This window comes from Gobio gobio (assembly GCF_949357685.1).
Source record: "Gobio gobio genome assembly, chromosome: 6".
Taxonomy (NCBI): Eukaryota; Metazoa; Chordata; class Actinopteri; order Cypriniformes; family Gobionidae; genus Gobio; species Gobio gobio.
Window position 1 is genome coordinate 9599523 of NC_137102.1, and position 23593 is coordinate 9623115.

At 38.7% G+C, this 23593-nt stretch overlaps 1 protein-coding gene across 2 annotated transcripts in view; it reads right to left on the minus strand.

The window, feature by feature from the left end:
• The window catches only part of LOC307128085 (cadherin-18-like), a 68657-nt gene extending 46695 nt beyond the window's left edge, over positions 1 to 21962 (minus strand). Inside the window, exons 1-2 of one of the 2 annotated variants that reach the window (XM_079819672.1) lie at positions 21716 to 21962; positions 4448 to 4934 (exon numbers count right to left, since the gene is read on the minus strand). In XM_079819672.1, the coding sequence (XP_079675798.1) occupies positions 4448 to 4684 (237 nt within the window). In that variant the 5' untranslated portion in view covers positions 4685 to 4934; positions 21716 to 21962. The remainder of the gene's footprint in view (positions 1 to 4447; positions 4935 to 21715) is intronic. The other variant, XM_079819673.1, reaches the window with a different exon arrangement.
• Positions 21963 to 23593: the final 1631 nt, after the last annotated feature.

The window sequence follows — 23593 nt, forward strand, 5'->3', positions numbered from 1 at the left end:
TTTCCCCCCCAAAAAGAAAAATCCCAGAAAAAAACATTATGCAATAAATCATTAGGGAACCTTAAAAATCATACATTATTCATGTGCTTTTTGTAATTTACCATGCTTTTTTTTATGAAATACGATTGCCAAACAGTAACAAAATCACTAGTTTCCAGAGCTGTGCCGGTGTCGAATTGTATTTCAGCCAGCACATTTCAGGATCATTTCTTTCTAATATCATGTGTACATTCCATTTCTATCCAACAAAAGTTGGTCCGACTGAAATTTCTCATCTGTTTTTATAAAGTGACATAATTTATGTTCCCCTCACTAGATATTCGAGGACAGGCAGGGATTTAGTAGAACAGGTCTGTCTGGGCCCCCAAAACCTCTTTTTGTCTGACCACTGAAGTGGAGAGAAGAAAAGATGGTGGTCTGAAGGGACCAGATAGGAGAAGGTGTGTGAAAAAAAAAAAAAAAAAAAACTAGTGGAGAGGAGTGTAGGAGGCTACTGAGAGCCTCAACCCATTTCTGTCACTTCAGTTTAAGAAGGCCGGAGAGAAAATATTCAGCTCACTCAAATCTCTTACAGACAGGTCACACCACAGCAGCATAAAAATTAAGTGGCACCCATGTGAGCAGAACAAGGGCCCTATTTGGCTTTATATTTTGCAGTTCAATACAAGTGAGAATGTTCTCACACTTTGCTTCCAGACAGGGGCTAAAGCATGTCTGTTCGGCTGCAATAAGAGCTCAATTTAATTGACTCTGCTGATTTTTAAAGACTATGTTTTAAAATTTCAGTGCAGTGTGACTAGTGTAGCCCAATTCCTGATCTTTCTTATACCTAATCTTTCTTATGAGGCGGTTCTTCTCAGTGAATCAAAATCATACAGCGCAGCCAGTGTGGTCAGACTTTCAAAAGAATGACTCTTATGAGTGTTTGTATTGAATCAAAATCATACAGCACAACCAGACCAATGGTCCAATTGCAAAACAATTGACTTTAATGAATCAGTTCTTCTCAGTGAATCAGAACCATACAACTATATGCACTGATGGGATTTTATGAGAAAACATACACGTATAGCCTACTAGCTAGTTTATTGCTGCATTATCAAATAATTTCTAATGAACATTCTGGATCCATTTAATATTCAGCAGGCCAACATCAATACAACAGAACAAAGATGCATATGAAATAAACAGTGCTTTATAGGTAGTTTCCAGGTACAGAAATAAAGTAAACCAATGTTAAATAACACTGCATATTATTCACTGTATAAATTAAACACATATAGTATTATAACATTGAGACGTAGCTAAATTCTAGTGTACAACATTAATATATTTCTGTCAAAATTACTTTGTTAAACTGAACTTTTATTTTGACGGGTTGCCGTGAAGACCTTCGAGTTCCCGTGTGTGTGTTTATGATATGACGATTTCATTTTGTTGAATGAAACGGTAAAATGCTCATGAAGTGACTGGACATGAGGTTCATGCATTCATGTCCTCATTTATTGAGGCGGCAGAGGCTGAAAAACACAGCGAGTCTCAGTGTGTGTGAGGTAAATAAAACTGCACGTCTGCGCCATTCATTCACAGAGACACGTAGGATTCATATTTAAAAGTATTTTTGCGGCTTAATATCCACAGACACTAGTATATATATCACGATTTGATGTAAGTGTACTGACCTAAGTTTTATTTATTCATCAAAACTTTGACAAATTCCACGTTATGCAGTAAATTACGTTTTTGACTGGATTCCGTCTACGTTTTCCACATCGCGGAAATTAATCCTTTTGTTGTTTGATTAACATTAAAACACAGACAGCAGCGCAGCAGGAATATTACAGTATAATATTGGATTATGCAGCAGACATTATACAGCTCAGTGCCTTCACGCATTTCATTAATAAACTTAATAAACCATCGGTTTGTTATATCTAGTGATGCACTGATCATGATTTTACATGGCCGATTCCGATTTTTTTCAAGCAAACTGTCTGATTCCGATTTCCGATTTTTTTTTTTTACACAATAAAAGAATGAAAGTATACATGAACAAGATGTTTATTTGGTATTTAACAGGCCAAATTGGCTTTTGGCCAATGAAAACAAGTCCGCAATCTGAAATCAACAGGAAATTGAATTGGGCTGAATTTATGTGAAATTAAAGGCAACAACTGCATATTCTGTAATCCAAACAACACAATCAACACACATTCAACAATCCAAACAAAGATGTTACTTAAATCAGCCTTTGTTTTTAAATTCAGTGTAAAGAAAAAAGTCTTTACCAGTGAAATTAAATAAAACCAAAGTATATAAATGCATTGTTCCACAATGTTAAATCAAATAATGTTTAGTGCAACGGAAAAAACAAAAACAAAGATGCTACAGCAGGTTCTTATTAAATCAAATTAAGTCAATGTAATTTTAAGGTAAAATAAAAATGATCATCCTATACAGAACTGATACTATTTCATTTCAAAAGTGCATGCATGTTCTTCTTTACAAAAAGAAGCATTTCGGCTTTGTCACAAGTAAGTCTGTTTCGTTTTCATCCGATCCAACACGTGAGAAGCTGAGCTGAACAAACGTTCACTATCTACAGGGCGATCATATAATCCGTGCAGGGCGCGGAGAGGTAAGTATGCGCAACTTCTGCGAGCGCAGGAAAATGGCTCTTCATTCCCTTCAGTGTATCTCATCTCTTCCCTCAGTTGTCCAGTTTCCGTTTGTAACACACAAGTGATATGTTTGCGAATTATTGCAATATAGGCGTTTTCCACTTCCGGAAAAATTGGCAGAAAAACACAAAGAAAACAACTAGAAGCAAAAACCGTCCGGTTCCGATTTTTGGCCAATCATCCGGTGCATCCCTAGTTATATCAGCCTTTTCCATGCTATAGTCGATATGCCGATGGTTGTAAATTGATCAAAAATCGGCTGATAAATATCGCCGTCCGATACATCGGTGCATCTCTACATACAACACAACCAGTAGACCAATTACAGAAAGAATGACTCCTAGGAGTCAGTTCATTTCAGTGAATCAAAATTATACAGCTTTTCTCTTACAGTATAATGAATCGTTTTTTGTCAGTGAATCAAAACCATATAGCACAACCAGTAATCCAATTACAGAAAGTGAATCTTATGAGTCATTCCTTTTGTAGTTCTTCTCGGTGAATCAAAAGTGGGACCTTATCCTTAACTAATATAGTGTACTGGTTGTTCAAAGTAAAAAAAAAAAATTCTAATATTTATTTCTTAAAAGTACTAAAAACCAATATAGAAATGGATTTGTTTCACATCCCTAGCACACGTACACACATATGCATTTACACTCAAGTGCGCAGATCTAAAGATACCTGTCCAATGGTGCTGAAGGAACATGGCACACACACACACACACACACACACACACACACACACACACACACACACACACACACACACACGGCTCAGTTCCTGAGGGATGTAGGTGTAGACAATTGATGGTTCCTCAGCCATTTCTTCAAAAACTCTGCTATCTTCACTTAACCTTCACCTTGCTGAGCCAATGTCAAAAGCTGTCAGTGTCACCCTGTATTATTCCAACTCATGAAACAGTGGTTTCATCTGAGCTGACAGGGTTGGCCAGTATTCACAGAACCAGCTGGGCAAAATAATTTATTGTATTGCTGGTGACGTTTATAAGCCGGAGAGGGATCTCTGGATTTTGTCCAGAGTTGCAGAATATAAGTTGCTTCCAATAATTATCATAAGAACATGTTAGCTGTCTCTGATTTTGCGCAAGAAGACAGTGGAATAAACAGAGACAAAAAAAGGCCTCTGGATCCTCTCGTTTCTCTGTAGTCGACAGTCGAAATAATTACGCTCTTATTAGCAGGATTGATGTCAGTCATGGGTCAGTCTTTCATTTTGCAAGCCAAATCAATTTTCTGACAAAAACATGCTGTTCTGAGAAATATGGATTTTGTTTCTGATTAGTCACCTGCACTATTTACTCGATTCCAAGAAAATATGATTACAGGAATACATCGACATTGCACATCCAAAAACATGACGCACAGCCATTTCCTCTGGATAAAACAGTGCTTTTTCAAGGAACCGTTTGCAGAACAAACCATATGAGATTTGTTTTAGATAATCAGCTGCACGGTTTAAAGGCAGGGTAGGCAATTATGAGAGGAATAGCAATAGCAAGGTAGCTTTGAGAGATCCCACAATCCCTTCAGAGCCAAAGCCACAAGGTATGAAAATACATATGCTGACAGGCAGGTCGAACCATCGGACCAAATGCATTGATTGGACGAACATTTTTGAGTCCAGAGATTTTCACAGAAGATGTACATTTTCTTAATATTTAACATTTTAATATCTACCTCTGCTTCCCTGACTATTATGATTCACACCTGCACACGGATCGAAACAAAGAGAGGGCTCTTACCTTCCCCACGTACTGGGCGTCCGGCCCGATGTGCTCTTCCAAAACGAAGAACTGATTCCAGATCCAGCCTCGCTTGGGACGATGGTGCGAGTCCTTGTCGCCGTCGGACAGTTTGGTCTGGTTGTGGGTGAGCGTGGGGCTGGGGCTGGGTGGAGAAGGGGTCCCATTGCTCCTCTGGAGCACACATAGGCACAGCAGCAGAGGGGACAGACAGGCAGGGCTGCTGGCTGCTCTCATGTTAAAGAGTCGCAACGTTTGAACTCCCGCTCTCGCTCACCCAGAGGTCTCTCTCGCGGTGGGCGGCTCTAGACGCCGATCGGACCAGTTCGCAGGACTTGGCTGATGGCCATGGTTTAAAATCCTGTTGTCGCAGAGACCCGGCGGGCAGCACTCACATCGTGGGCCAAGAGCGAGACGTGTTGATTCGTTGGGGAGTCGCCTTCCACTGGAGACTCACTGGAGGCAATGGCAGATTTCCACAAAACATCTGTGTGAAGGAAAGAGGACAAACTGTACTTTCATGGAGGGCGAAATGAAACACAGCCAGCGATTACATTTTAATTCCACAGAAAATTTCAGATTAGCTGTTGCTTGTGAAGACCAAAGATATGAAAATGGCCTAAAAACCCATTGCGATTTTCCTGTTTGCCATTCAACGAAACTTCTAATACATTTTTGATGGAACAGCTGTTCCCGTATAATAGCAGAGATCATGACTGCTGGTGCATGGGACGTGTAATGAAAAGCTTCAGCGTTGCGATTCTATTCAAACGGCTGAACGGCATTCCGAGGATCAATGGTCTGCAATGCATGTCCGTGGATACCGCAGAAAAAGAGCTGATAGTTATCAACTCCTCTGCCTCCCTGACAATTCAGACTCATCACTTGTTGAAGAGAAACTCCCTCATACTCTTCATTCCTCGACAGCATGAGGGTTCTGACATGGGTGAGTGAAAGCGCTTTAAGGTTAGTCTTTTTTGAAATTAATGGAAATTGTGATGTCGTCAAGACGCAAAAAAAAAAAAATCAAAAATCAAAAAAACAAACGACAATGGATACGCTGCAGGGTGGGTATTTCCTGTCAACTTAGTTGCATCTGAACATTTCATTTCCAAGACGGTTTAAAAATAGTCACAGTAATGCTGAAGCCATGTCCCAGGGGTCTAACATTATATGACCAGAATAAATATTTGATAGTGCAACACAAACTGACAGTGAGAAACTCCTTTTTGTTTGAGTGGAAAGAGGGCAGTGTGACATGATGTGAATGCAACTTTAATCTCTCAAGAATCTTTTTTTGCAGAAATTTTACAGAAAAGGAATTTGATGATGCAGAGATTCAGCATTTTAGGATGTGTATGTATTACGTCAAGTAATTATTCCACATAGGTCAATAATTCAATAGCCGAAATAAAAGTGGTCAGAATTAATGAATGAATCTAAGACACTGCGATGCGAGTCTGAATTTCATTAAAAGTGCTTGTTATATTATCTCAATGAAAGAGTCACTGATTATATCAAGTGATGAACAAGCTGAGAGAATATTTTTAGAGCACAATAGGAGAGCTTTATCCTTATTAATCCCCTCAAAGTTTTAGTCACGATAGCTTGACAACAACTACAAGAGAATAATCATAAAAAATAAACAAACAGTTAGGGTTAGGCTTAACAGCCATTAGCATGTTCTTCAAGACTAAAGAAAGTTTGAGCATTTACGGTTCGACACATCATCTCTTCGGTCATTTCTGACAGGAAAATTTTCTGTTTTGAAATTTTAAAAATTACTGCTTCATCGGAATGATATGAAACTTGGTGACTTTTTTAGCATTAGGTATGTAAACACACAAAAAAAAATTGTGGTCAAGATTAGAGCATGCTAATTGGTCGTAAAAAAAAAAAAAGTAGCGTTCATTGGAAATGGGATGTATGGAATGGGAAATTCTCTGAATATTTGTGTCTACAATCTACAAATCGGCCACGATGCTGAAGAAAAGTACACAGCAGTAAAGGGGTGACACTCTAAAACATCAAGAGTGTAACATTGACACATCCACACACACACACACATCCACACACACACACACACACACACACACACACACACACACACACACACACACACACACGCACACACACACACACACACACACACACACACCTATGAAAAACATATGATGAACCACATTTGGAATTTATAAAAATCACAGCTTCATCAGAATGATATGAAACTGTTCTAGCATTAGGTATGTAAACACACAAAAAAATTGAGGGCATGATTCTAGTATGCTAAGTGGTCGTAAAAAAATACTCCCACTTGTGCTCTTCGGTCAAAAATGACACCATAGGAAATGAATGGGAAATCTGCAAAAACCAAAAATCTATATTTCTAACAAAAAAAAAATGTTCTAAAACTTTATAATAAATAGTCTTTGAGATTTTTTAAATATATATTCAAATCCATAAAAAAAATAATTAAATGTGTTCAAAACAGAACTAGGGAATTATCAAGCCTCTCCATAGAGACCTCTAGTGATTACACCCATGGTTGCACGATTTCTTTTATAATTCTAAAAGAGGGCGCTAATCTGCCTTCAAATTTTTTTGAAGGCCTAGTCTCTATTTTAACCTGAAATACTGCAATAATAAAAAAATAAAAAAATTAAAACAATTTTTTTTTTTTTTTTCAAATGGCAAAAATAGACCATACTCATTGCCTAAATATTAAAAAATACCATCAAATCATCTCAAAATACAAAATTAAAAAGAAAAAATATTATTGAAGAAAAATAAATTGCATTTTTAGGAAGTAACATTTTTAGGTGTCCGGTCACTTATGACCGGGAAGACAACCAATGCAACCCCTAAACGAAGAGCACCAGAGGGTTAATGTTGGGGTATCTGTAAATTTAAAATGCCCCTATTATGGATTTTTTTAAATTACCTTTCATGTAGTGTGTAACAGTTCTAAGTGAATGAAAACATCCTGCAAAGTTTTAAATCTGAAAGGGCACCGTATATAAAAGTTATTGTCTTTCAAAAGTAAGAGTCGACTCTGAGTCAATTAAATGAATCATTTTTCAAACGAATTGCAAGCCGTTTCGTTGTGACGTCAAGGCGAAACATTACCATATTGCCTGTCCACTTATTGCGCACACAGACACCAGGGAAAACTTGAACCACCTCAAACACTGCGGCGGATAATGGATATCATCATGTCGAGAAGACGCTGTGCTCTACAATGTGTTTATTGTGTTTCATATTGTGTAGGTATCTGGCTAACCGGCTAACTTATTACTGTCTTACTGAAATACTGTAAATCAGCTGTGTGCTACTATTACCTAAAACTGTGTCTTTTTTTGATGCAGATTGTCTGTTGTTCAAGACTACTTTGAGTAAAGATAAAAGATGGAGCAAGATTTGTTTTGCAAACTTTAATGTTCCATCAATCATTCACGTTAGTGCATGTGCAGAGCACCCAATTAGAAACACACACACACACACACACACAGAGGTGAGGAATTACAGTTGAAACATCTCATAATGTACCTCAAACTGAGTAGCATCACAGAGAAACGTCCTGCTCAATGTGTCATTATCGATTTGGACTCGCGCTGTGATTGGTGTAAAATCGACGGTCATCGTTACGGTCTTTACAGTGTGTACAATCGCTGAGCTTTATGAAGCTTCTATACGGAGCTGGAGTTCAGTGATATGGTAATGGTCGTTTGTTTCCAAAATACACACTGTATACGGTAGACCAATCACAACAGACTGGGCTATCTGACCAATCAGAGCAGAGTAGGCTTGTGGAAAGGAGGGATTTAGAGAGACTGATTCATCCATCGAGTCGTTTGAGAATCATTGAACATTGTGGTGATGTGCAAAGTATATTCTGAGAAAATGTAAACCTGTTGTTGGAGACCTCCAAAACTAAATTAGGAAACTTTAAAATAGTGTAATAGGGGCACTTTAAACAATCATAATGCAAACCAGAACAACAAGAATATAGTTACATCTGCTGTGGAAACAATGGTGCATATCAGAAAACAATTTCACAAATGTCATGACATGTTGAACACTTATTTCCAAGAGCAAAATATTTTTGAACGAGCTAGAAAATGAAAATAATTTTTCACCGTCTATCTCATTCATGCATTGCACACAAAAGGTCGTTTTCAACCACTTTCTTTGTCTTGCTGGCATACTCTTGAGCTATTTAAGAATCAATTTTGAAACTGGATAAAGTAGTTTTATGCTCAAAAATGTAATGAGAATAGGTCAAGCCAAGGTGACTATTTAACTCAGTATAGCAGGAGAATAAGTGCCACCATTCTGTCACTGGTAATTGTAATTTTGCATATACTATGAGCAATGGAAAGAGAAACAATCCATATGATTTTACAGAAACTTACAGATAACTTTTTGTTCTCTGTTTACTGTGTAATGTTAATTTTAAACCCTGAAACCTGTGTACTAATCTAAAGAGCAAACATCGGTTAATGATGAGAACAGTGTTTCTGCGGCGCTAAACTATTGAGTAATGTTTATTTTTGTAGCATACTGAGTTGTTGAGCTACATGTCGACAGCATGATTGTGTGTAGTATATTGCTTCTTCTATAATAGTTAAATAAACAATAAGTTAATATGGAGTAACTTAAATTTAGACACACTATTGCTATTTACACTATTGCCCCAAACGAAAATAGTTCCCAACGAACGACTCCATGAAAGATTAGTTCAATAGCTAATAAAGATGTCTGTACTGTGTATACTGTAGCTATACACAAACAAATGCATATGAAGAACAGTCTCAGACTTGCATTTTGGACTACACTCATGTGAAAAAGAAAGGACACCCTATTGAATTCTATGATTTTACGTATTAGGAAATAATAATACTTTTTTTTTAATCATCTGGTCCTTGACAGGTCTTAAAATTAAGTAAATACAACCTCAGATTAACAACAACACATGACATATTACAACTTGCCATTATTTATTCAACAAAAACTATAGGCCAAAATGGAGAAGGCATGGGTGACAAACTAAGTACACCCTTACTGCTTCTGTAGGAATTAAGAGGGTCAGTAGCAGTCAGGCACTGCTAATCAAATGCCTTTTATTAACTGATCATCAGCAAGTGTAACCACCTCTATAAAAACTGAAGTTTTGGCGGTTTGCTGGTCTGGGGCATTCAGGTGTGTTAACACAATGCCAAGGAGGAAAGACATCAGCAATGATCTGATCTAAGAGAAGCAATTGTTGCTGCCATCAATCTGGGAAGGGTTATAAGGCCATTTCCAAACAATTTGAAGACCATCATTCTACAGTGGAAAGCATTCAAGATAGTTGCCAATCTTCCCAGGAGTGGACATCCCAGCAAATTCACCCCAAGGTCAGACTGTGCAATGCTCAGAGAAATTGGAAAAAAACCCAAGAACTACATCTCAGACTCTAGTTACTCAAGCCAAAGTTAACATGTTAAATGTTAAAGTTCATGACAATACAATTAGAAAAAGACTCGACAAATGCGGCTTTTTTGGAAGGGTTGTCAGGAGAAAGCTTATTCCCTCTAAAAGAACATGACAGTACAGCTAATGCCGAGTTCAGACTGCACGAATTTCAACCTCGTCGAATCACTACTCTATTCACACTGCATGACTATCTGTGGTAGCATTCAGTTGCTGCTGTGTTCACACTGCATGATGGATCGGCGGCAAGACACATTGCATGACTGTATAAGAGGAAGAATCGCCGACAGCTCTGTCCCGTTCGCAAACTACGTTTCACAAGCAAACACGCGAGAATTGAGAAGGAAACAACGCAAGATCACACGTGCGTCAGACTGGAGTTCTCGTGTGAGACTGGAATTGTTATGAAAAATATAGACTGCAGAAAGCTTGCAATCCAAATTGTCTGTGCGCTGATTTGCAGCGAAAAGGAGAAAAAAAAATGGCGGAAGAAATGGTTGGAGACACAGGGAGCAATGATAGTGTTCTGCAAAGAGAGTTGGAGGTAAATAAATCATTTTGCACCATGCTGCTGTTGCGGCTGGTAAAGCAAATGTTTGTGCTTTGTTTCTGTTTGATAGAATTGTAAATATATCTATTAAAATACTGATATTCTGGTCCATAACTCCTCCCCGAACCTCCCGCTGCCCTGTATCTTGCTCTCTCATTGGCTGTCGGTCATCGCCGAAATGATTTTCAGTCAGAACACGTTTCACACAGCAGGAGTTTGAATCACCCGTGTGATTCACACCGTGTGTTTGTCACTCACGTGCACGAGCATCGACTTGCTTATGATTTCGGGTTACACAAAACCTGTTGGCAAGTCAAAATCGGGGCTAAAATCCGGCAGAGTGAACTCAGCATTATGTTTGCAAAGTTGTATCTGAAAAAAACCACATCACTTTTGGAACAATGTCCAACCAATGTGGAGATGTTTGGCCATAATGCTCAGCGCGAAAACCAAACACAGCATATCAGCACAAACACCTCATACCAACTGTCAAGCACGGTGGTGTTTTGCAGCCACATGTCCTTGCCCTGCACCTTGCAGTCTTTGAGTCTACCATGAACTCCTCGTATACCAAAGGATTCCAGGGTCAAATGTGAAGCCATCTGTCTGACAGCTAAAGCTTGGCTGAAAGTGGTCCATGCAACAGGACACTGATACCAAGAAAACCAGCAGTCAAGTCCAGACCTCAACCAGATTGAAATTCTTTGGCAGGACCTTAGGAGAGCTGTGCGTAAACAAATGCCCAACCACAAATAAAATAAAATGAGTGGTCAAAAATTCCTCCAGAACAATGTGAGAGACTGATAAAGTACAGAAAATTATTACTTTAAGTTATTGGTGCTAAAGGTGGCTCCACAAGCAATTGAATCATAAGGTGAACTTAGTTTGTAACACATGGTTTCTCCATTGTGGCTTTATTTTTGTTAATAAATAATGACAGTACAATATGTCATGTGTTGTTCATCTGAGGTTGTATTTACCTAATTTTAAGACCTGCTAAAGACCAGGGGCCGTATTCACTAAACATTTTATCTTACCACTTAGTGTTCTCCTAAATAGCAGTAAAAGTTCTTAGTTAAAAGTTTTCTCTTAAAACCTATTCACAAAGCTGCTGAGAATACTTTTTAGGGCTGTAATCTCCCAGTCGATTAGTCGATTATTGGTCGATACGTTCTGGCTCGACCAAAATTCTGATTGGTCGATTTTTTTGCCGCGTTCATTTAATCAGTTTTGCTGCGTTCATTTAATCAGTTTTGTCGCGCCGCGTTCATTTCGTCAGGTGGAAAGCACTAATTGCTAATGGGGGTGTTTTGAGAGCACCCCTGTTTCACAGGTAACAGTCTGCCTTCAGAACACCCCCATTGTTTTCACTTCTTTTGGATTAGCCCAACCCACTGGCGAAGAGAAGTCTCTCACTGGTCCTTTGTGTTTCATTCCCCGCTGGCTCAAACGTACACCCAAAGTGGTAAACTTGAGGAACGCCCATCAACATACACATGAGGGGAAGCGTCACAACACCGCGCTATTAGTGGATCTGTACCGTCAGTTTTGCCGCGTTCATTTCATCAGTTTTGCCGAGCCACGTTAATTTCATTAGTTTTGCCGCGCCGCGTTCATTTCATCAGGTGGAAAGCACTAATTGCTAATGGGGGTGTTTTCAGAGCACCCCTGTTTCACAGGTAACAGTCTGTCTTCAGAACACCCCCATTGTTTCACTTATTTTGGATTAGCCCAACCCGCAGGCGAGAGAGACAGATTGAAGAAGGCTAGTTTTCTTGTATATTATTTATTTAATTGTGAGAGCGTTTTTTCTGCTCTTGATCTGGCTTGTTTAATAAATATTCCTTTTTTATTAAAGAGGACGTGCCTTTTGTGTTTAAGAGTAAAAGCTTTAAGTTAATAGTCTATTCGTGTCTCAGCCGCGAAGCTGAGCTCAGCTGACTGAGCTCATGTTTGAGCTGCACAGAGCGGCTGAAATGAGTGTCTGTCAGTTATTATTATACATATGACAAAAACAATTGTCTAAATTATGTTGCATATTCCTCAAAAGTTCTTGTGATGATATCTAGTTAACAACACATAGTGCTATATTTTCGGAAGTCATAGTCTATGATATTGCGCAGGTGCATGCGATGCGACGCTGTCAGAGCCGACAGACTCGTGTGTCAGACTCATTTCAGTGCAAAATAATCAGCTCAAAAACTATTTAATATACAGCAAATAGCCTACTAGTTTTTTATGTTTATTTATAATTAATTTAGGGAGACAACAAGGCTACCAAGTACTGCGCACAGTGTGCAGCTTATTCATTTAAGTTTTTTTTTTTCCTAACGTTATTTTAGTCGATTTTTAGTCGAAAATTTCAGGACTTCAGTCGACCAAGATTTTCTTTGGTTGATTACAGCCCTACTACTTTTACTAAGAAATTGAGAGAAGTCTTAAGCTAAGACTAAGGGCGAGGTTGACCTCGTTGCTATGGATGATGTCATCACACTTACCAACTATGACCACAGTGATTGGCTAATAGGGGAGGGGTCTCTGTCAGTGATTGAATCATAGAAATATTGTTGTTATAGGTATCATGTTGCCATATTCAAATAAAGGTTTTAAAATACAAATGTTGCCATATTCAAATAAAGATTTTAAAAAGTAGGCTAAGTGTCACTAATTAAACAAGTATATGTTCCGCTAATTGTCAGCCTCTTACATGTCTGCATTTCAAGAGACTGAAGAATTCAAACGACAAATTATGTTTTATAAACAAAGTTCGGGAGGAGCACTATCTAATCAGCTCGAGAGGCAGCATATATAGGAGTATACAGTCGACTCACCTAGTTACCTCGACAGTTTTCTGCATCCCTCCACCACCCCGACTCCTCACTCTCGGCCCAGCAGAGTTTTTTAATAAATAAATAATATATATATTATTTTTGGCATTTTGCCTTTTCATTATGATAGGACAGTGAGTAGACAGGAAGTCAAGTGGAAGAGAAAAGGCGGAGAAAGGTCCGCAACTACCATTGTTAGTGATTTGGTCTTAGTGACTTAGGAGTCACAGATTTAGGAGCTGGTTTTAGCGCTAAAATGCTTTGTGAAATACTCTTAGAGCAAAAATGTACGAGTCCTAAAATCGGCAAGTTAGGAGCTACTTTTAGCCTTAAAATGTTTCGTGAATACAGCCCCAGATGATTTATATTATGTCCTGGGGCCGGTTGCATAAACATAGCCATTAAGTTAACCCTTACGAAAAATAAGTCATATGTGAGTAAATCTTCACTATATTTTACTCGCCAGTCTGTGTGTTAGAGGCTAAGAATAAGTTTAGCCTAGATATATTTTCAGAGTTTTGCTTCAAGCGATCTATTTCAGTTCAGCTCAACGAATGCGCAGTGTTCCTGTATTTTCACAACTCTAGTGTGAAGGCGCACAACTCGCCGTCGTTTTGCTGAGAGCGCTTTGTTACACACACACACTAAGAGAGAGAGTCTTAAATACCATGCAGAATTGACGCGCTACATGTAAACCATATTCTTGGTTGTATTTTTGCTGCAGCTCATCAGCTCATCATCACCAATTGCAGCTCATCAGTGCGTTGTATATTGTTATCAGTAGTAGAATTAGTAGTAGTATTATTATCTTATTAACCATTATCTATTATCTATTACTATTATATTTTTTTTTACAGAAACAATGAATGACCAACAATATCTTAAGCACCACCACCAGTCATAAGTTAAATTAAAATATCAAATATATATATACACTCACCTAAAGGATTATTAGGAACACCTGTTCAATTTCTCATTAATGCAATTATCTAATCAACCAATCACATGGCAGTTGTTTCAATGCATTTAGGGGTGTGGTCCTGGTCAAGACAATCTCATGAACTCCAAACTGAATGTCAGGATGGAAAAGAAAGGTGATTTAAGCAATTTTGAGTGTGGCATGGTTGTTGGTGCCAGACGGGCTGGTCTGAGTATTTCACAATCTGCTCATTTACTGGGATTTTCACTCACAACCATTTCTAGGGTTTACAAAGAATGGTGTGAAAAGGGAAAAACATCCAGTATGCGGCAGTCCTGTGGGCGAAAATGCTTTGTTGATGCTAGAGGTCAGAGGAGAATGGGCCGACTGATTCAAGCTGATAGAAGAGCAACTTTGACTGAAATAACCACTCGTAACAACCGAGGTATGCAGCAAAGCATTTGTGAAGCCACAACACGCACAACCTTGAGGCGGCTGGGCTACAACAGCAGAAGACCCCACCGGGTACCACTCATCTCCACTACAAATAGGAAAAAGAGGCTACAATTTGCACGAGCTCAACAAAATTGGACAGTTGAAGACTGGAAAAATGTTGCCTGGTCTGATGAGTTTCGATTTCTGTTGAGACATTCAGATGGTAGAGTCAGAATTTGGCGTAAACAGAATGAGAACATGGATCCATCATGCCTTGTTACCACTGTGCAGGCTGTTGGTGGTGGTGTAATGGTGTGGGGGATGTTTTCTTGGCACACTTTAGGCCCCTTAGTGCCAATTGGGCATCGTTTAAATTCCACAGCCTACCTGAGCATTGTTTCTGACCATGTCCATCCCTTTATGACCACCATCCTCTGATGGCTACTTCCAGCAGGATAATGCACCGACACAAAGCTCGAATCATTTCAAATTGGTTTTGACAATGAGTTCACTGTACTAAAATGGCCCCCACAGTCACCAGATCTCAACCCAATAGAGCATCTTTGGGATGTGGTGGAACGGGAGCTTCGTGCCCTGGATGTGCATCCCACAAATCTCCATCAACTGCAAGATGCTGTCCTATCAATATGGGCCAACATTTCTAAAGAATGCTTTCAGCACCTTGTTGAATCAATGTCACGTAGAATTAAGGCAGTTCTGAAGGCGAAAGGGGGTCAAACATAGTATTAGTATGGTGTTCCTAATAATCCTTTAGGTGAGTGTGTGTGTGTGTATATATATATATATATATATATATATATATATATATATATATATATATATGGATAGCAGGTAAAATTCAGTCAGTGGCGGGGAAAGAGTAAAGTAGATTTTAAATAAATTCGTTTGTATACTACCAGTGGGCTAGCACACACAACAATTCAGATACTTAGAATTCGGAACATATCTTTTTTCTTTATAAATCAATATTTTCAAACAATGTAAGTTTATAAAACGGTATTTAAAACTATGTGTAAAAAGTATTTAATAGGGTACTCAATCAAAAGTGTAAACAACTACAAGCCAAGTATATCAGTACTTAGAATACTTAATTATACTTTAAGTCAAAAGGCTGAGTACAAGTATAGGCTAAATATACTTAGACTTTTCTAACAGTATAAGTCAAGTATACTTAAAGGGTCATGAAACCCCCTGTTTCAGCAGCCGTCAGTTCTCACCACAGTTTTTAAAAATGCTATAAAAGTGGACGTGGTTAAGCTACCGAGGGAAGGGGGACGAGGGGAGACTGACTGACAACACAGTTTTATGAGCTGTTTGATCAGTTAAAGGTGAGGTAGGTAAGAATGATCTAAAACACTTTTGTCCAAATTTGTTTAAACTTTATTTATATGTCAATACATAATTAAAATTTAAGTACTCTGAAAAAGAGAGTATAAAAATCGAGTGACTCTAGACTTTTTAATCTGCAATAAACACCGCTCATTATTTTCGTTCGGGCCGAAACAAGTGATTGGCTTGGGCGACTGTCACTCTCTCGCTACCATGGCTACCACCGCTTTTGCTCCAGGATCTGCCCACATGCGCGCACCCCAGTGTTGCCAAGTCGGGCTACTTCAAACACTGTTGCCGCGGGCTGTTTTTCATGTCCGCGGGTTGAAGCGACCCCAATTAAGTGATATTTTGCCCCGGGATTTGCGAATTTTAGCAGGCAGCCCTACCAAAAAGACACATATTTTACCCCCCAAATTTTTACCGGAGAAACACGATTGGGCTTGTTTTTGGCTAGTTTTGAGTAGCAATTGGGCGGATTTTGTTGTGAAAACCTGGCAACCCTGGCGCACCCGTTTGATTTGAGGAGTTAAAGAGGCTGTATTTCTGCTGGACAGGTAATCTTTCATTTTGATTATACATTTTTTTGGTTTATGTTTTCATGAAGCATGTCTCACTAGCACACGTAGCTGCCTAATATAGCTAACATAACATTACTTAGCATAAAGTTACAATGTTATACACTTAGCGAACCATTAGTAGAGATGATAAATACTCAATATGCTTAGCTCAAGTTGATCGCTGTCGTGTTGAATTTCGCAAAATGTCACTTTAGATAACAAAATGCATGTGTAAAAGCTAGTACACCGCATCCAGGAACTTTTTTTAGAACTAAGTTCGCTTTAGCTACTACCCTGTCTAAACTCTTTTACCATGTTCACCGGGAACTTTACCTGCACGTTTATTTCGGCCCTTGGTTTGTTTTTATATACTCTACCAATGTTTACTGATGTTTTTATCTTGTATCTGTGTGTGTCGTTGACACTGTGTTGTGTGTGTATTTTAAACTTTACCAGTATCGTTATTCTAGCTTGATAGTGAGTACTAAAAGACATCTTATTTGTTTATATTCATAATGATAAAGTTAGATTTTTTATTACATGTGATTCTGACATGATGTCACTACATGCACTTCTTCTCTGCTCGCCTCAGGTAAATAATGCGTCTTTCAGCTGAGCTGATCGCGGTCGGCGTAGCGCGTTCATGTGTTTTGGGGGCGTGGCTTTGGAAAGAGCCCAGAAGGGAGAAGGTGAGTGAATGGAAATAATGAGCTGTCTTTAAAACAGTCGTGAGAGGTCTACAGACACTCAATTTTTATACTTTCTTTTTCATAGTACTTACATTTAAATTATGTATTGATATATAAAGAAAGTTTAAACAAATTTGGAAAAAAAGTTTTTTAACCAAATCTTACCTACCCTACCTTTAATGGGCCGTAAAGAGCGTTAACACTCACAGTGTGGATGAATCGCGTTTGTTTCGAAGACTCAGGATCTACTAAAGAGAACGTATGCGACGCAGAAACTCTTACAAGCAAAAACAAACACTAGTTTTTGATCCATTAATGCATCTCTGACTTACTGAATGCTATCTCACTCTTTGAAGCGCCTGACAATCAATGCGTGATGCTGTGTTAAACGAGGCATCTTCTCATAGGATAAGGACATGCAGACTCCTGAATAATTATGACACCGATGAGTCATTGCCGTACTATGGCACGAGAAAACGTCACATTCTGTGACATTGATACAAAGATTAATTTAAACCCGGAAGTTGAATATAGCGCAACAATATAACAATATATATTTCTTCAACAATCAAAACGAATGGATACTCAACACTCACATAATCCTTTAAGTGCAATTTTAAGTATATTTCTGAGAAGTACATACAAAGTAGACTCTTATTTTTTAGTTTAAAAGAAGTATACTAATAGCACACTTGAAGAAAATTCTTTTTCGTAAAGGAAAACAATGTCTTATGTTCTCGTATGACCCACTTGCATTCAGTCTTACTTTTCGGTATCAAATTAGGCCAGTCTGACTTATGTAACTGATTTTAAAAAGTTATGAACAGTTGAAGAAAACAATTTGATGTCTAACTTGTAAGACTAGTCTTAATGGTTTATGCAACCTGCCCCTGATACTTAAACCCATAGAATTCAAAAAGGTGTCCTTTCTTTTTCACATGACTTGAGTCAGAGCTCAAAATAAACGTCTAAATACAGAAACTCACATCTGTGACTATGGATTAATCTGTGTAATGAAACGTAATTGATGTGAACCTGCCTGACTGAACTCACTGCACTTGATGCAACTCTGAGCACCGGTCTAATAAGAATTTACCACACTATTGGCCTCAGGCCACTGGACAGCAAGTTTGTCACATAGGAATGGAATGCTTGACACGTACCTTGATTAGTGGCAGCAGGAGTGTATAAACTGTCTCAAAATGAAAAAAGCAAAACCAGTCCCAGTTTTATCAACGCATGCTAATTACACACAAATTAAGTTCTAATTATGTAAATGAGTTGATCTGTTTTATATTCCTTGTAACAAAGTTGCCATGTCAGCCAGATGTGCTTTTAAAAAACAAACATCTTTAAAAAATGGACAAAATAAAAATGTGATTGCTTTTTACGGTCTAAACATGAAAGAAAAAAAGAATAAAAAGCAGAGGCCTGAGTCCAGTTTCGAAGGGAAATGAATATGCTAGCTTCTCATTCAGAATAATGTCCATCTGCTCAATCAGAAGCACAATTTATTTACTGAGTCTTGCTGAAGATTTTTCAAGAGGAGGAGGGAGGGCAAAGCCTTTACTCGCTCTTTCAAGCTTATTGTGTTGCCTTGAAAAGAAATTGCTTTTTGAGTGCATTTTGACTAATACTGGGCGACAGCTCCCTTTCCTTTCATGCTGTTCCAGTGGTTTATGTTAAAACAGACGGTAGTAAAAGATTTCTGTTGCTTAACCCTCATCCTTGCAATTTTTCATGCAAATTGCATCTATCTGTAATATTTGACGTCCAATTTTCCAAAATTTTACAAGTTCAAGCTTGTTTAAAAGGTGATTTTTTATTTTTTTTTCTGTGGCCGTTAAGCGAATTAAGCTGAGATTCACATCAGGAACTGTCAAAACACAATACCCCCATGGTGTTGTTACAGGTTAAATAATGAACGTCTTGAGCAAAAGCAAAAAAAAAAAGGTGTTACACATGTGAAGAAAACACCTGAAAGCACAGTAGGCCAGCAGGCAATGATAACTCGCATGCCCTTGTTCTGCACTTCAAGAGCAAAGGGTTCTCGACTGATCCACGCAGGTTTCTTGAGGTCTTCAAAACAAATTTGTAATACTGATTAGAATCCAGTTGAGCTAATTAGGTTGCTAATTGGAATGGAGTGAGGCTCGGATGGAACAGTGGCTGAGAGGCATCTTCCCACAATGACATTTTTCCATGTTTGTTCTTGTCGGCTCTCTACCCCACTCGTTGCTTGAATTAATCTTTAAAAGTTAAAAGAAACATCACTGATGGGATTTGAATCTAGGAGTCATTCTGTATTGTGAGATGGCGTTAAATTAATATTTTCGAGGTTCAGTGCAAGTTAAGCTCAATTGACAGCACTTGCTAGAAAAATAGTTTAGACTTGCTCCTCCTTTTCTTTAACCCCTTAACTTTCACCCCCCCCCCCCCTTTTTTTTTGAGAATGCACTATCCAACTAATTTGGTCTTGTTTTAAAGCAGACACTCGGCAGATTATTGCTGAAGTGAAAGCAATTCAAAATATGAAAGTATGTAAAAGTTATGGAAGTTTAAATTTACTGTAAATAAAAAATACTGTACTAAATATTTTTTATTTTATATAAAATATATATTTTACAAAAATGTTATAATCTAAAATTACTATAAAATCAAAGCCATATGTCTAAACAAGCTGTGTTCCAAATTTGAAGTTGATATCACAAAAATTGAAGTTCCCATGAGATTTTGTTTAAGCGCAATACCAAAAATAGACACCGGGTGTCATTGAAATTCCATTGATTGTTTTTTTTATGCATTTTCCTGTAATTTTCTGTCTAAATGTCACTTCCATCACAAAACGGTCACCAAATATGGAATCTTGAGACTCAGACCTTTCCGACAATATGTGTTTTGTCAAGATTAGAAAAGATTTTGATTATAAAGTAGTTAAAATAAATGTTGTAATATGAAACATGACACCGCCCACTAGGGGAGGAGCCTGCTAGAAGAATTGATCCAATTTCAAAACGGTTTTCACAGGATGAATTTTGAGTTCGTAAGCTTTTGAATGATACCTAATTTATGATAATTACTAAAATATATGATACGAAAAAAAGGCGATCAAAAAAAGAGTACCAGGTGTCCCGCCAGCGTTGACGATAGAAGCAAAAATCAATAGTGTTTCAATAGTGTAACTAATATACATGAATTTAGTGTGATGTTCACTTACTAACCTTTTCTGTGTAAAGTTAAAACCTCGTTGCCTTGGCAATATGAAACCCTAAAATGACCATAAAAATTCAGAACATTTTAACAGTTTTAAGTGCCATTCTAAAGGTTTCACATTTCTCATTATTGCTTTTAAACTTGCCCATTCACCCCTGTTGTAAGTGCCTCAGTTTTTTTAATACTCAAAATGGTGCCAAAAGTGCTAGCGATTGAGCTTAACTTGTACCGAACCCAGAGTATTCCTTCCATGTTGAAGTCGTCTCACGCACCATAGAGAACCTTCGAGACATGAAGCAGTAAAATTTCCCCAGTGTAGTTGATTCAGCCCACTTTATTCAATTTAATATTTTTTCTCTCTACTTCTCATGTCTTATTCACTTCTCAGCAGTAAATTGCAGTTCTTTTTATAGAACTGAAGTGGTTTTGTAACCTCGAAGCTCTCCCTGCCGTTTGAACTATCCAGTGGCATGAGGAGAAGGTGATGCTGAGACTGATTGCCAGCTACAGGATTAGTAATATCGGGGGAGGGACTCCAGGGATCCATTGATGTGCATTTGTCACCTTGGCATGTCCACTGCATGGAGGCATTAGTTTAAGCACGCCACTTCCCCCATGCATCAAATACAGGCTGGTCTAATCACTTAATCATTGTCAGACAACCCTCAATGTTTGATTGTTAGGCATCCCCATTCCTCTGAATGCTTTTCTAAGAACAATAAAGAATGCACTTCTGTATGTACACACACACACACACATACATGTATACATTCACATATACATTATATATATTAGATTGAAGAAAACTGCAATCATTCATTTTGCTGTAAATTATTAGCTATAAACAAATAAACAAAAAATAAATAACCTTAATTCAATATTTGTAGAAAGAAAGCTTGCAGACCTTTTTTCAAATCAAAAAACGCCACCAAAAAGCACTATATCAGACACGAGGGCTTTCAACAGCTTCACTTGCTGTGATGTTTGTTCACTGGAAAGTGAGAGGTAGCTTTGAAGAATTACATGCGGCCACGATAAAGTGCTGGAGTAATGAAAGAGGCACAGATCAATGGACAGACACTGCCTTCCTTCCCCGTCCCGCTGCTCCGTTTCGTCTCTGACCACATGTACACTAGAACAACTCTCAGACTTTCTCTGAATGCCTCCTCACCACAAGCCAGACAAACAGAGGCAGCACTCAAGCTTCAATCAGCAGATGAGTAAAGAGAAAAACACACAGAGTGCCTCTTACCTTCTCAGTCTTTCCTTAAAAGATGACAGGGCTTTGGAATACGGAGGAGCGCTCCTGATGTTCCACCACATTTTTGGAGTCACACAGAGAGTATGTGTGCAGCAGCTCAATCCAGTCCAGAACAGAACAGAACCGATAGAGCTCCCAAATCTGCCAGCCTGCTGCAGCTCAAGAGGCGCGCTCTGATTGGCCAGCTACACGCGCTGTCATCCACACACACACACACACGCAGGAAAAAGTCAGCTCTGCTTTTTTTCCCTCTCACATTTCCTATCCGTTCGCTCGCTCGCTCTCTCTCCTTCTCTTGCTTTACATCTCTGACTCTACCTCCCTCACTTTATCTTTTAGTCTCTTTCTCTCTCTCTCCCCCTCCATTTGCAGCAAGGAGAGGCACATGTTCTCAATGGTGAGCGGTGCAGGCAGTGTTTGGTTTAAGGCAATAATGTGGCTCCAGAAGGAAACCTAATTAATAATATAGGGGGAGCGTGTGGAAAGCAAGAGGGATGTGAAGCTTGTGTATGCGGAGCCCCTCAAGAACCGAAGGCCATTTTTTTTCCAGAAGGAAGGCTACCCTGTCAGCTCATAACGTAACAGAGGGCATCATGAACAGGGCGGTAGCTCTGTGGAAAGGTAAAATGAGATAAAACAAAGGCCTTGAGGGAGAAGAAGAAGCTTTATGTACCGCAACTCCGAGTCATCAAACTCTCAGCTTGCTCTCGGAGGCTATCCATCATTTACCTCCAGGTTTCCCTCTTTCCTTTCAGCCTCAGCACAGGTTGATGATTTATCTTTTTCGACTCCATTTATTTATTTACATTCTCTCCACCCATTTCTCAGCTTTGCTGGTGTCCTTGCAGTTGGGCTTGAGGATGGCTTATGTAAAATTAAGCTGCACTTTATATGAAATTATGTGTTAAATACTGTCATTAAAATATGCACATTTTGGTGGCAATTTTAATATATATATATATATATATATATATATATATATATATATATATATATATATATATATATATATATATATATATATATATATATATATATATATATATATTAAATACATCCCATTCTTAATCCGTAAGGTTTAATATAGAGTTGGCCCACCCTTTGCATCTGTAACAGCTTCAACTCTTCTGGGAAGGCTTTCCACAAGGTTTAGGAGTGTGTTTATGGGAAATTTTGACCATTCTTCTAGAAGCGCATTTGTGAGGTCAGGCACATCTCAAAGGTGTTCTATCGGGTTGAGGTCAGGACTCAGTGCAGGCCAGTGAAGTTCCTCCACTCCAAACTCGCTTATCCATGTCTTTATGGACCTTGCTTTGTGCACTGGTGTGCAGTCATGTTGGAACAGATGGCCATCCTGTTCCCACAAATTTGGGAGCATGGCATTGTCCAAAATTAAGAGTTCCTTTCACTGGAACTAAGAGGCCAAGCCCAACCCCTGAAAAACAACCCCACACCATGATTCCCCCTCCACCAAACTTTACATATGGCAAAATGCAGTCAGGCAAGTACCATTCTCCTGGCAACCACCAAACCCTCGTCCATCGGATTGCCAGACAGAGAAGCGTGATCCATCACTCCAGAGAACACGTCTCCACAGCTCTAGAGTCCAGTGGCGGCTTTGCATTGCACTTGGTGATGTAAGGCTTGGATGCAGCTGCTCGGCCATGGAAACCCATTCCATGAAGCTCTCTACACACTGTTCTTGAGCTAATCTTAAGGCCACACGAAGTTTGGAGGTCTGTAGCGATTGACTGCAGAAAGTTGGTGACTTCTGTGCACTGTGCGCCTCAGCATGCGCTGACCCCGCTCTGTGATTTTATGTTACCTACCACTTCGTGGATGAGTTGCTGTTGTTCCCAATTGCTTCCA